Raw genomic sequence first — 12,512 nt, forward strand, 5'->3', positions numbered from 1 at the left:
TCCACGGTGAAGGAATAACATCGTGTAATAAAAATCAAACCCGCAAAATTATAATTTGCGTAATTACTGGTGGTAGGACCTCTTGTGAGTCCGCGCGGATGGGCACCACCACCCTGCCTATTTCTGCCGTGAAGCAATAATGCGTTTTGGGTTTGAAGGGTGTGGCAGCCGTTGTAATTATACTTGAGACCTTAGAACTTATATCTCAAGGTGGGTGGCGCATTTACGTAGTGGATGTCTATGGGCTCCAGTAACCACTCAACACCGGGTGGGCTGTGTGCTCGTCCATCCATCTAAGCAATAAGAAAAACACGCAATGTACGACGAAGACAGCACTACATTTTACATTACGTGCTAAGTGCAATAGTAATTTCGTAGCTTCTCTTGCTTATTGTTGGGTCCATAAACTATATTTTTACGCCCTGCGTAGTAATTCATATGAGTTTAGCGTGAAGTGTTGCCGCAGGGTCGATTCCGTTGGATGCGTCGTTCAAGGATACGCACGACGGTCACCTGCGAACCGAAACACCTGGACACCATCACGCCGGTCGACTTACACACGCTGCATTACAGCAGGTGAGTTGGGGTACCAAACGATGTTCGGCAATATCATGGATGCGGTAGAGGAATGTCCATATATTTTATAATTATTAATACGCTTTTATTAGCTCCAGACGTATGTATGTTAGTATGTAACGGAATTTTTGAGCATGATTTTGACCCCCTTCAAAACGTCGGATTAACTCGAAATTTTAGTATACTTATTATGGACCGATGACAATGCAATAGGAAAAAAAAATTAAAAAAAAGTTGTAAAAATTGAAATTCACCTAAAAAATGAAAAATAAATAATAGTTTAAAAAAACTAACAAAATACGCTTTTATAGAAAATCCAACAAAAAAATTGATTTTTTTTTTAATAAATTTGATTTAAAAATATTGTAAAAAAAATGATTTTATTGTAAAAAAGCGTGGGGTGCTTTTCAGGATGCTATCAAAATAACCCTTCTACTCATATCTGTTCATAAAATATTTATAACTACTGATACCATGCACTCCACGCTTTTTTTACAATCAAATCTTTTTTTCTTACACTATGTTTAATTCAAATTTATTACAATTTATTTTAAATTTTTTTGGTGGATTTTCTATAAAAGCGTATTTTGTTAGTTTTTTTTTAAAACATTATTTATTTTATTGCTTAGGTGGGTGGACGAGCTCACAGCCCACCTGGTGTTAAGTGGTCACTGAAGCCCATAGACATCTACAACGTAAATGCCGCCACCCACCTTGAGATAAGATTTCTAAGGTCTCAGTATAGTTTTTTTTTTTTTTTTTTTTTTTTTATTGCTTAGATGGGTGGACGAGCTCACAGCCCACCTGATGTTAAGTGGTTACTGGAGCCCATAGACATCCACAACGTAAATGCGCCACCCACCTTGAGATACAAGTTCTAAGGTCTCAAGTATAGTAACGACGGCTGCCCCACCCTTCAAACCGAAACGCATTACTGCTTCACGGCAGAAATAGGCAGGGTGGTGGTACCCACCCGCGCGGACTCACAAGAGGTCCTACCACCAGTAATTACGCAAATTATAATTTTGCGGGTTTCATTTTTATTACACGATGTTATTCCTTCACCGTGGAAGTCAATCGTGAACATTTGTTGAGTACGTATTTCATTTGAAAAATTGGTACCCGCCTGCGGGATTCGAACACCGGTGCATCGCTCAACACGAATGCACCGGACGTCTTATCCGTTAGGCCACGACGACTACTGCCTGCCACGACGACTACAACGGCTGCCCTACCCTTAAAACCGAAACGCATTACTGCTTCACGGCAGAAATAGGCAGGGTTGTGGTGGTACCTACCCGTGCGGACTCACAACAGGTCCTACCACCAGTAAGGACCAAACGATAGCAATATCATTAGCACGGTGGAAGGAGTCGTCCATATATATCGTTATGACCTCACTTGTAATTGTTTTTCAAAGGTACCCGCCTGTGCATAACGCAGAATATAACACAGACACCAAGAGGCCACTTGGAACCGACGCACAAGGAGATAACTCCACGTTGGCCACCAAGGTTCTGCCGTTTCTGGCGTTGAATGAGGTAAGTGCGTTATAAATTTTAGATGTGGGTAGATGATTGCCATTCATTCTTATAGTCAGGCTGCGAATTACTGTGGTTAATAGCTGTAAAAACTTTTTAATAATAACAGATTCTTTAAGCCTGCTAGAGAGTTTAGGTAATATATCTGTAAATTATAAAACTAATTACGTCTTGTATATTATAAAAGAGCTTTTGTATAAATATCATCATAAGAATGTAAATATAGCATTTATGTGGGTTCCTTCACATAGAGGCATAACGGGCAACGAAAAAGCTGACAAAGCTGCACGCGAGGCTATAAACAGTATTGACGTTACAGACTCATTACTTGTACCTTTCACTGACTATTTTCTAAATATTAAAGAAAGCATTTACACTCTGTGGACGGAATTGTGGAAGAAAGATCAGGAAAACAAGGGAAAGTGGTATGGAAGTATCCAAGATAACCTGCCTTTTGTTTTATTTTGTCAATTTAGTGTTTCTTCAGGTGTAAATGTGTAATAACGGTAGTTTATTAACTGTTTAATATCTGTGAAAGTGCATAAATGTAGAAAAATGAAACAAAGCCGCTGAACGTAACTTCTCGGGATCCTCCAAAAAGTCCACTGAAAAAAATCTCAGTAAATGACCACCATTTTACTGAGATTATAATTCATCCCATATTATCTCATCTCATTTCATTTAATTTCATTCCAGTTGTTCAGGCCAGTGCCTTCAATTATTTTAGAGCAATACCAAAGATGCTAGCTTTCTAAGGCGCTAAGTATCACAGCTTAATAAGTTAATGTATTCACCATCATTCACTACCCGCTCTTCAAGCTCGCTGTACATCTCCATTAAAATATATCAGAACAATATCAAGTGTTGGAGTTTTATTACCACGAGAAACTCCCTTATGTACCACAAGCCGGTACACCAGTTGATTAATGTTTCAAATCAATCATCTTCATTTCATTTTATTTCACTCCATATTCTCATCTTTCATAAAAATAAGAATATAAGTTAAAATAAGACATGACTTAAAGGTCTTAGTTACCAGGTCATAAAATCACTATAAAAAAATTATAGTCGGGTGGAAGGGATAAGAGTCACTGTAAGGAGGGCAGTTGGGGGCAGCATTCAAGAGGGTCCACCTCGCAGCTGATCGATGTTCATGGAAGTACTTGCATACGTGTGGTCGCGATCTTCAGTAATGAGCGAATCATCATCAGCCTGCGACAGTCCACTGCTGGACATGGCCTCCCCAAAGCTCGCCTCCGAACCCGATCTTCGGTGACAATGACAATGAGCGAATGACAAAGAAGGAAGTAGAAGGAAGATCGTTGCCGGCTGTATAAAACGACGCGAACAAATGTTCGCGGTCAACATTCCCGATCGGAATGGTAAACAGTCGTCGTCGCCCTAATCACGTCATTACGGATCCTCCCGATCCACTAACGGTGCTTTTAGGTACCTCAAGCACTGGTCACAGTAAATTAACCCATAGACACAGCCCACTGAGTTTCTCGCCGGATCTTCTCAGTGGTAGATTCTGCGAAGCTCTTGCTAGGGTTAGTATTAGCAACGCCGTTAGGTTTGAGCCTCGTTAGCTCACCTACTAGGTCGGCCAATCTAGTATGACCCCTCGAGGTCACTAGAATAGGTAGGAATAAACCATATGCTCGCGCTCATTACGCTGGACGACCTTGTCGGGTGCAGAACACTTGTCTTGTATACACTGTGAGAAAGTGTTCATTTTTATAACTTAATTAGTAGTCCCCCGGTAGTCGAAATTCGACTATAATTAATTGAAATTATAAGCTTGTACACTGTCATGATTCTGTTGTCAAAGACTATTATACTTCTATAAGCACAGATTTCGCCAAGACTACACTTTAGACAAATATGAATAAAGACAAACAATATTTAATCTATGCTCAATTTGATCACAGACTTTAAACATTGACCTAAAGGTCTTAGTTACCAGGCCATCAAATACATTTAAAAAAAAAAATTAAACAAAAAAATTTGACAATAAACACAGAGTATGCATGTGTGTGTGTGTGTGTGTATCAAATACGTGGTAGTGTGTGTAATGTTTCTTTTTTATATTGATTTAATGTATTTAAAAAAATATTAATATTCCGCACTCCTTCTCTGTATTCTTTATGAGTGTGGGAAATTTCATACTCCTCCGTCCGCGTAACTTTCGTAAAAAGGGGTACAAAGTTTTTGCTTCACGTATTAATATATTATAGATATTATTATATTCTTTAGGCAGTCAGATATTTATGAGGCAATCGAAATGGGTGCTTTTTTAACTTTCCACGACTGATTCTACAGACAAATACATTTGTTTAACTCCATCTCTTTCGTTCCCGTTCAGGTTTTCATAGGTGAGAGCGTGACGTCGAGGGTTTCGGTACTGAGGCTGCAGATCGACAACGGCAAGTGGACGCACACGAAAAGCTCCGGCCTCTGCGTGACCACCGGAACCGGAAGCACCTCCTGGCATTTCAGGTATCACAAAAGCTCGTTAAAAAAATTGTTTTTTTTTTGGGTTTCATTATAGAGGGTGTGTGACAAAATCATCACCTGCTCCGTCTTCTCTATTTTTCTTTACGGCGCAATGATTTGGACTATCGAGAAAGCCAACCGCCAACGCATCGACGCCTTTGAGATGTGGTGCTGGAGGAAAATGCTCTGGATTTATTGGACCAGAACACAGAACCAACGTATCCATACTGGTGGTAGGACCTCTTGTGAGTCCGCACGGGTAGGTACCACCGCCCCGCCTATTTCTGCCGTGAAGCAGTAATGCCCTTCGGTTTGAAAGGCGGGGCAGCCGTTGTAACTATACTGAGACCTTAGAACTTATATCTCAAGGTGGGTGGCGCATTTACGTTGTGGATGCCTATGGGCTCCAGTACTCACTTAGTGAGCTCGTCCACCCATCCAAACAATAAAAAAAAGGTATTATGGTAATCACCCTTTCTTTCCTTCACAGCATAAACTGTCTCAGAACGCATTCGGTTCTCGAACTAATGAAGATACTGGCCCAAGATTACAACGTTAAGCTCGACACGAGTCTAGAGAAAGCCCGGGAGGTCGCCGAGAGATACAACAAGAAGCTCATGTTCGGACCTGGTATGAAGCAATTAAAATATCTATACTATAATATTATAAAGCTGAAGAGTTTGTTTGTTTGAACACGCTTATCTCAAATAAATGCGTTATTCATTAGAACATTGAAACACCCAAATCACTTCACGATAGGCTTTGACAATTATAGATTTTCCTGGATTTCTCCAGGATCCAATCATCAGATATTGATGATTACAGGACCATTCGGAAAGTCTACTCTCTCGAACAAAAAAAAAAGTATAAGAATCGGTTCAAGCATTCTCGAGAAATCGGTGAACATACATAGAGAAAAAATTATGGTCGAATTGATAACTTGCTCTTTTGAAGTCGGTTAAAAGCGTGATTTTGTTACCTTAAATTGCTCCATAACATTCTAAGTTAACTAAATATTGTTACGCTGGTAAGAGTAACGCCATCTATCGCCGAATAGTAAAACGAAAATCGAAGGATCTAGTAGCACCTAGAACGCTCGAGAAGTACAACGCCATCTATTGTCAGATAACGGAAACAATACTAAGATGTGTGGAATATTCTCGATAATTCTAGGAATGAAGTCGTCGTGGCCTAACGGATAAGACGTCCGGTGCATTCGTGTTGAAGCGATGCACCGGTGTTCGAATCCCGCAGGCGGGTACCAAATTTTTCTAATGAAATACGTACTCAACAATATTCACGATTGATTTCCACGGTGAAGGAATAACATCGTGTAATAAAAATGAAACGCGCAAAATTATAATTTGCGTAATTACTGGTGGTAGGGCCTCTTGTGAGGCCGCGCGGGTGGGTACCACCACCCTGCCTATTTCTGCCGTGAAGCAGTAATGCGTTTCGGTTTGAAGGGTGGGGCAGCCGTTGTAACTATAATTGAGACCTTAGAACTTATATCTCAAAGGTGGGTGGTGCATTTACGTTGTGGATGTCTACGGGCTCCAGTAACCACTTAACACCAGGTGGGCTGTGAGCTCGTCCACCCATCTAAGCAATAAAAAAATCTGATATCGACTATAAAAGCGTTGCAGAGATGGCTCACAGTCACCGGTCATCGTTCTCGTCGAACCCGTCGCTTGCGACGAAGGGCTCGACGATTAAATTAACCCTCAGACACAGCCCACTGAGTTTCTCGCCGGATCTTCTCAGTGGGTCGCGTTTCCGATCCGGTGGTAGATTCTGCGAAGCACGGCTCTTGCTAGGGCTCGTGTTAGCAACGCTGTCAGGTTTGAGCCCCGCTCACCTACTAGTGAAGGTTCCGCTGCTATAGCCTCTCAAGGCTATCAGCTTAGGTAGGAAAAGAAAAAAAAAACACAGTCAGTCAGTAATCGGAACTACTCGAAGCGAAACAGCGAACGGACACCTGAAGCGAAGCTGAACAAGCGAATTGAGAGTTTTAAAGTGTTTGTTGAGTGTTTCAAATGTTCTAAGTGTTGAATACAGTTTTTAGTTGTATTTTGGTGGAATTTATTTATCCCGAACACCAACGCGTAACAATATATTAAAATATAGAATAAACTATAGCGACCCGGCCTCGCTTCGATTCGGAAACTGTAATTTATTATTGATTTCTCCACTATTTAATGGATGACATTATACATATAAAACTTCCTCTTTAATCACTCTATCTATTAAAAAAAGTTTTAAAGATTTAAGCATACATAGGGACAGAGAAAGCGACTTTGTTTTATACTATGTAGTGATATGTAAATAATTTAAAATAACATTTATATATTTGCGCTATTGTATGTATGTCGTTTTTGGTTGTGTAGAATCGGAGCAGCTCGCGTACTCGGTCCGGGAGTACATAACGTTCGAGGAGTGGCCGGCGCCGCGCGGATTGCGCGTCCGCGACCGCGCGTCCACCGTCTGCGTGCGCTCGCACTGCACTGACGCAGGTAACATAGATAATATATTATTATATATTTTTTAAGGGATTTTATGACCTGGTAACTAAGACCTTTAAGTCATGTCTTATTTTAATTTAAATTTTTATGAAAAATGATAACATATAAGTTTAGGGGCAACCGCTACAAGATGTCGCTAGTTTCCATACAAACAAAATATTAGTCTTAGAAGTTTTATTTTTATTACTTAGATGTGTGGACGAGCTCACAGCCCACCTGGTGTGAAGTGATTACTGGAGCCCATAGACATCTACGACGTAAATGTGCCACCCACCTTGATATATAAGTTCTAAGGTCTCAAGTATACGTACAACGTAAGTATAAGTACAACGGCTGCCCCACCCTTCAAACCGAAACGCATTACTGCTTCACGGCAGAAATAGGCAGGGTGATGGTGCCTACCCGCGCGGACCCACAAGAGGTCCTACCACCAGTAAAAGTTTAATTTTTACCAACCAGTTTAATTTTTATTTCAGGGCTAGTCATAGACGGCAGTGTATCCTTTCCGTTTAACGACGGTACCGAGGCTCTCCTGGAGATCCACCCGGAGGACTCGCTTATGACCGTGCAAATGGACGACGCTTTACCGTATTGAACTAGTTCAATGAAAAAACAACTGTATGTAGAACAACATAGAATCTAAAATAAGAATTCAACAATAACGGCTGAATAAAATATGTATTTCCTGTGAACAGTGAACGTTTTGTTGGATTAAAGATTAGATCGAAGAATGTAAGGGCGTAAAAAAAAAATATTTTAATAAAATAAACTAAATGTCGTGTCGTGTCGTGCGGTATAAATGTTGGGTTTTAGAGCGAATATAGCTTTAGCTTAAATCATCTGAGACACACAGCCTAGCGTTGTATGAAGGCTGTCAATTGTTCTGTCAATGTCACTTATTTGTAGTAGTAGTTCTATTTTTCCAACTAGAAAGCCGAAGGTATCACACTATACAGCCAAATCGTTTGTATACTCTGTTATATAAAAAAAAAGTATGGTGTGTAAAATGTTATGAGGGGGAAACTTGCGGGTCGTTTTTCTATAATTAAAATTAATTTTTGATGTTAATTGGATCAGTTGGGTAATATAGTGTTAATATTATAGTATATTTGTATTTATTTAATTCACATATTATTATTTTCTTCGTAGATTTGGTAAGTTATACTTATAATTTCTTAGCTTGTATTAACGTTTGATCCGGACGACCCTGGGGGCTATGGCCCCCAGGTGTCGAATGAAATAACTATTGATTTTAATTTTGTAATAGATACTGAGGGATCCGTACTAGATTCCGATTGCTCTAAGCCAACTAGAACTAACTCCAAAAGAAAAAGATCACATGCTAGTAAGATCTGCAAGCATTGCAACAAGAAAAAAAGAAAACATCTTAAATCTGCTATTGATAGTTGTGAATCAGACTGTAGATGTGATTTAGCCCCTCTTGCAACCATTGATACTCCAATGCAGTCCAATTCTTAATCAATAATTAATTCAAATTCAGCATCTCAATCTTCTACTGACAACAAAAAGCAGACACAGCAGTCTATAGGTAGAATTCTTTACCAGTCGTCAGATGCCTCGCCTTTTTTAGTCCATGTTCAAAAAATACAAGAAAGTCTAAATGATAACTCCTCTATCCACCCAGTTTCATTTGGGCGGTTTTGAAAAATAAATTTATTTAAAAATATTGTAAATGGTAGCCCGAAGCGCATTGGTCGAAATAGAATTTTACTTGCATTTAGCCATTTTGAAGATGCTAATCATCATCATCATCATTTCAGCCTATCGCCGTCCACTGCTGAACATAGGCCTCTCCAATAGATTTCCAGTGCGACCGGTCCATTGCCACCTGCATCCAACGAGACCCAGCGCTTTTTACTAGGTCGTCGGTCCATCTAGTAGGTGGCCGTCCCACACTGCGCTTGCCAGTACGTGGTCGCCACTCCAGGATCTTTCTGCCCCATCGACCGTCCTCTCTTCGTGCTATGTGGCCGGCCCATTGCCACTTCAGTTCACTAATTCTACGGGCTATGTCAGCAACCTTCGTTCTTCTACGGTTCTCCTCATTTCGGATTCGATCACGTAGAGAAATGCCGAGCATAGCCCTCTTCATAGCTCGCTGCACGACTTTGAGCTAATGCCTTCTAATGCTAAGATGCTAATGCCTTCCTACATCATCCTGAAATAATTAAGAACAATTTTAAAACTCTCATTCCCACTAACAATGTAACACGTATGGGTGTAGTAAGAGGAATTCCAACTGACTGGTCAGAAGAAGAGATTTTTAAAAATATAAATGTTCCCTTTGGATGTGGACCTATACTTAAAGTAAGAAGGTTAAATAAAAAACAAATTAATAATGCTAACACTAATTTTATTCCAATTGAAACAGTAGTGCTCACCTTCGATGGCCAAGTCTTACCAAAACGTGTATATTTATGTTATAATTCTTTACCTGTTGATCTGTACATATACCCAACTATTCAGTGTTTTCAATGCTGTCGATATGGGCACATTAAATCACAATGTAGGTCTTCTCTCCGTTGTTTTAAATGTGGTAATGGCCACTCAGGGGACAGTTGTAATATTGAAGAGGAAAATGTCATATGTTACCTTTGTTCTGGATTACATTTCGCCACTAGCCGCAAATGCCCTGAATTTTTTAGACAAAAATCCATCAAAGAATCTATGGCCAAAAATTGTCTATCATATGCAGAAGCCCTGAAATTACATCCTCCTGTTGGCAGATCATATTCAGATGTTCTGTCCACTCCAATATCTCCTCCTTTATCACATATTAAAGTTTCAAATCCAAAGTCTGAAAATGTCAATAAATCTTACAAAAAAACAGTTTTTCTCAAACCTAAAACACCAGTGCAGCTTAGTAAAGGTTTTGACAAAATAGCTCATGCAAAATTAACCAACGAATATGATATTCCACTATTAACAGTTGGAACAGGATATGATCACCACTCACTTCAAAACTTGTTAGATCGTGATTTAATTCTCACTCTTATGAATTTTCTTCTTCAATCTTCACAAGTAATTTCTGAACATTCTTTACCGTCCAACACTGCCACTCTTCTTACAGATAAAGCTGTAACTAACAACAATAATGGATCAGTCACAAATAATTCAGTGGAACTGTCGCAGCATTAGCTCTAAGAAAAGTGACATTATCTATTTAGCAAATAAATATCAACCTTTTTTAATTTCTTTACAAGAAACTTGGCTACGTCCAGGTTTTAATTTTAGAATTCCCAAATACTCTATTATTCGTGAAGATAGGTCAGATGGATATGGAGGTGTAGCACTTCTCATTAAAAATAATATTAGTTTTTCTCAGTTTACTATTCCAAATCATAGTTCTGATTTTTCTATTATTGCCATTACCAGTAACAACATATGTTACGTTTCCCTATATATTCCACACCCCACTTCTAGTGTGTATAATGAAATAGAATTAATTTTTTCTATATTCCACAATCCGATCTTAATCATGGGAGATTTCAATGCTCAACATGTAGCATGGGGCAGCTCCATTAGTAATCATTATGGCTCTCGACTGTTGGATATGGTCGATAAGTATAAGTGGTGTATTTTAAATACTGGTAAAGCAACTCGTCGCACACAACCCCATGAAGAAATCAGTGCTCCTGATCTTTCAATCTGTACTCCTAATCTAGCTTCTATCGTTTCCTGGAATACTTTATCTTCTAGTTATGATAGCGATCATTTTCCAATAGTGATAAATTTTCCTATAGCAACATCGTCCCGTACTAAATGTCGCCCCCCGAGAATGAAATTTAAACTTGAAAATGCTAATTGGTTTTCGTTTAAAGAAGAAGTTGAAAAGGTTATTCTTAACATCCCGATAATCACGAAAAACAACCATGAAGTTTGTGCAGAAGCATTTGCTTTGTCTTTGACACAAGCTGCAGCAAAGGCGTTCCCAGTAAAAAAATACTATCATAATAAAATTATACCATCTCCCCCTTGGTGGGATAATGAGTGTTCATTAGCTATTAAAAAAAGAAAGCTAACAGAAAAAATACTAAAGAAAATTCTACTTCTGAAAACTCTGATTTATTATCTCGTGTAATGACTGAAACAAAAAAGCTTCTTAAAGTAAAGAAATGGGAAGGGTGGAAGACCTTTTGTGCGTCTCTATCTCCTGACGTATCACCCTCTGTAGTTTGGCAAAATATTCGCCGGTTTCGATCAGCTTTTAAAGAACCTGGTGCAACTTTTGTTCCTAATGATATAGCAGACAACTTTTTAGATAATATTGCTCCTCCGCTAGTACCGAATTTCTTTATCTTTCATACTCTTTCCCCAGTAATTAATACCAACAGCTTAACTAGTCTTGGTTCTCCTTTTAGCCTTTCAGAGCTGAAAGGAGTTTTAGCATACGTTAAAGATTCTGCCCCTGGCACTGACGGTATTCCATATTCGTTTTTCTCTCACTTAAGTGATTCTAACCTTCTTTGCTTTTTAAGTTTGATAAATTCCAATATGATTTCTGGCAACATCCCCACTTCGTGGAAATTACAAGAAGTAATCTCTATTTTAAAACCGAATAAGACTCCTTCTGATGCGAACTCGTATAGACCAATAGCCCTCGCATCTGTTCTCGCAAAATTAACAGAACATCTAATAAAAAATCGGTTAGAATGGTGTCTTGAATCTAATGATATTCTTGCTCCGAACCAATACGGCTTTAGGAAGGGTCGGAGCACTATGGATAGTCTTGGAATATTTGCAACTGATATTAGATTATCCTTTAGTAATAATGAATCAACACTTGCATCATTTTTAGATATATACATGCTGCTTACGATAACGTCGATCTTCACATATTAAAGCGAAAACTCCTTAAGCTCAATGTTTCCTTATTGATTACTAATTTTATTATTAATTACTTGTCTGGTAGAGTAGTAACTATGGATACGGGCGATCCAAACCATAAATCTAGAACTTTAAGGAAGGGCTTACCCCAGGGATGTGTTATTAGCCCTACTTTGTATAATATTTATACACATGATCTAAATGAAGCAATTCAAATACCTAATTGTGATTCTAATAACGTGTTTCTTCAGGTTTAAATGTGTAATAACGGTGGTTTATTAACTTTTTAGTATCTGTGAAAGTGCACAAATGTAGGAAAATGAAACAAATTCGCTGGACGTAACTTCTCGAGATCCTCGCAAAAGTCTCAGTAAATGACCACCGTTTTACTGAGATTATATTTCATCTCATGTCATATCATCTATTTTCATTTCATTTCATGCCATATTTCATATTAATAAACGTCTTTTCATTTCATAACATCAGTTTTCATATAATAAAATATATAAAAGATTAAGGCTGTATGATA

The 12,512-nt window shown here is 38.7% G+C and overlaps 1 protein-coding gene across 1 annotated transcript in view; it reads left to right on the forward strand.

Annotated features, from left to right (window-relative positions):
- Nadk2 (NAD kinase 2, mitochondrial) overlaps nucleotides 1–11,187 on the forward strand; it is a 33,148-nt gene extending 21,961 nt beyond the window's left edge. Inside the window, exons 6-11 of the mRNA XM_089735584.1 lie at nucleotides 467–576; nucleotides 1,997–2,117; nucleotides 4,483–4,616; nucleotides 5,104–5,243; nucleotides 7,001–7,126; nucleotides 7,612–11,187. Coding sequence (XP_089591710.1) covers nucleotides 467–576; nucleotides 1,997–2,117; nucleotides 4,483–4,616; nucleotides 5,104–5,243; nucleotides 7,001–7,126; nucleotides 7,612–7,730 — 750 coding nt within the window. The 3' untranslated portion in view covers nucleotides 7,731–11,187. The remainder of the gene's footprint in view (nucleotides 1–466; nucleotides 577–1,996; nucleotides 2,118–4,482; nucleotides 4,617–5,103; nucleotides 5,244–7,000; nucleotides 7,127–7,611) is intronic.
- The last annotated feature ends 1,325 nt before the right edge of the window (nucleotides 11,188–12,512 follow it).

The sequence above is a fragment of the Bombyx mandarina genome, chromosome 02 (assembly GCF_030267445.1).
Source record: "Bombyx mandarina strain Sakado chromosome 02, ASM3026744v2".
NCBI lineage: Eukaryota > Metazoa > Arthropoda > Insecta > Lepidoptera > Bombycidae > Bombyx > Bombyx mandarina.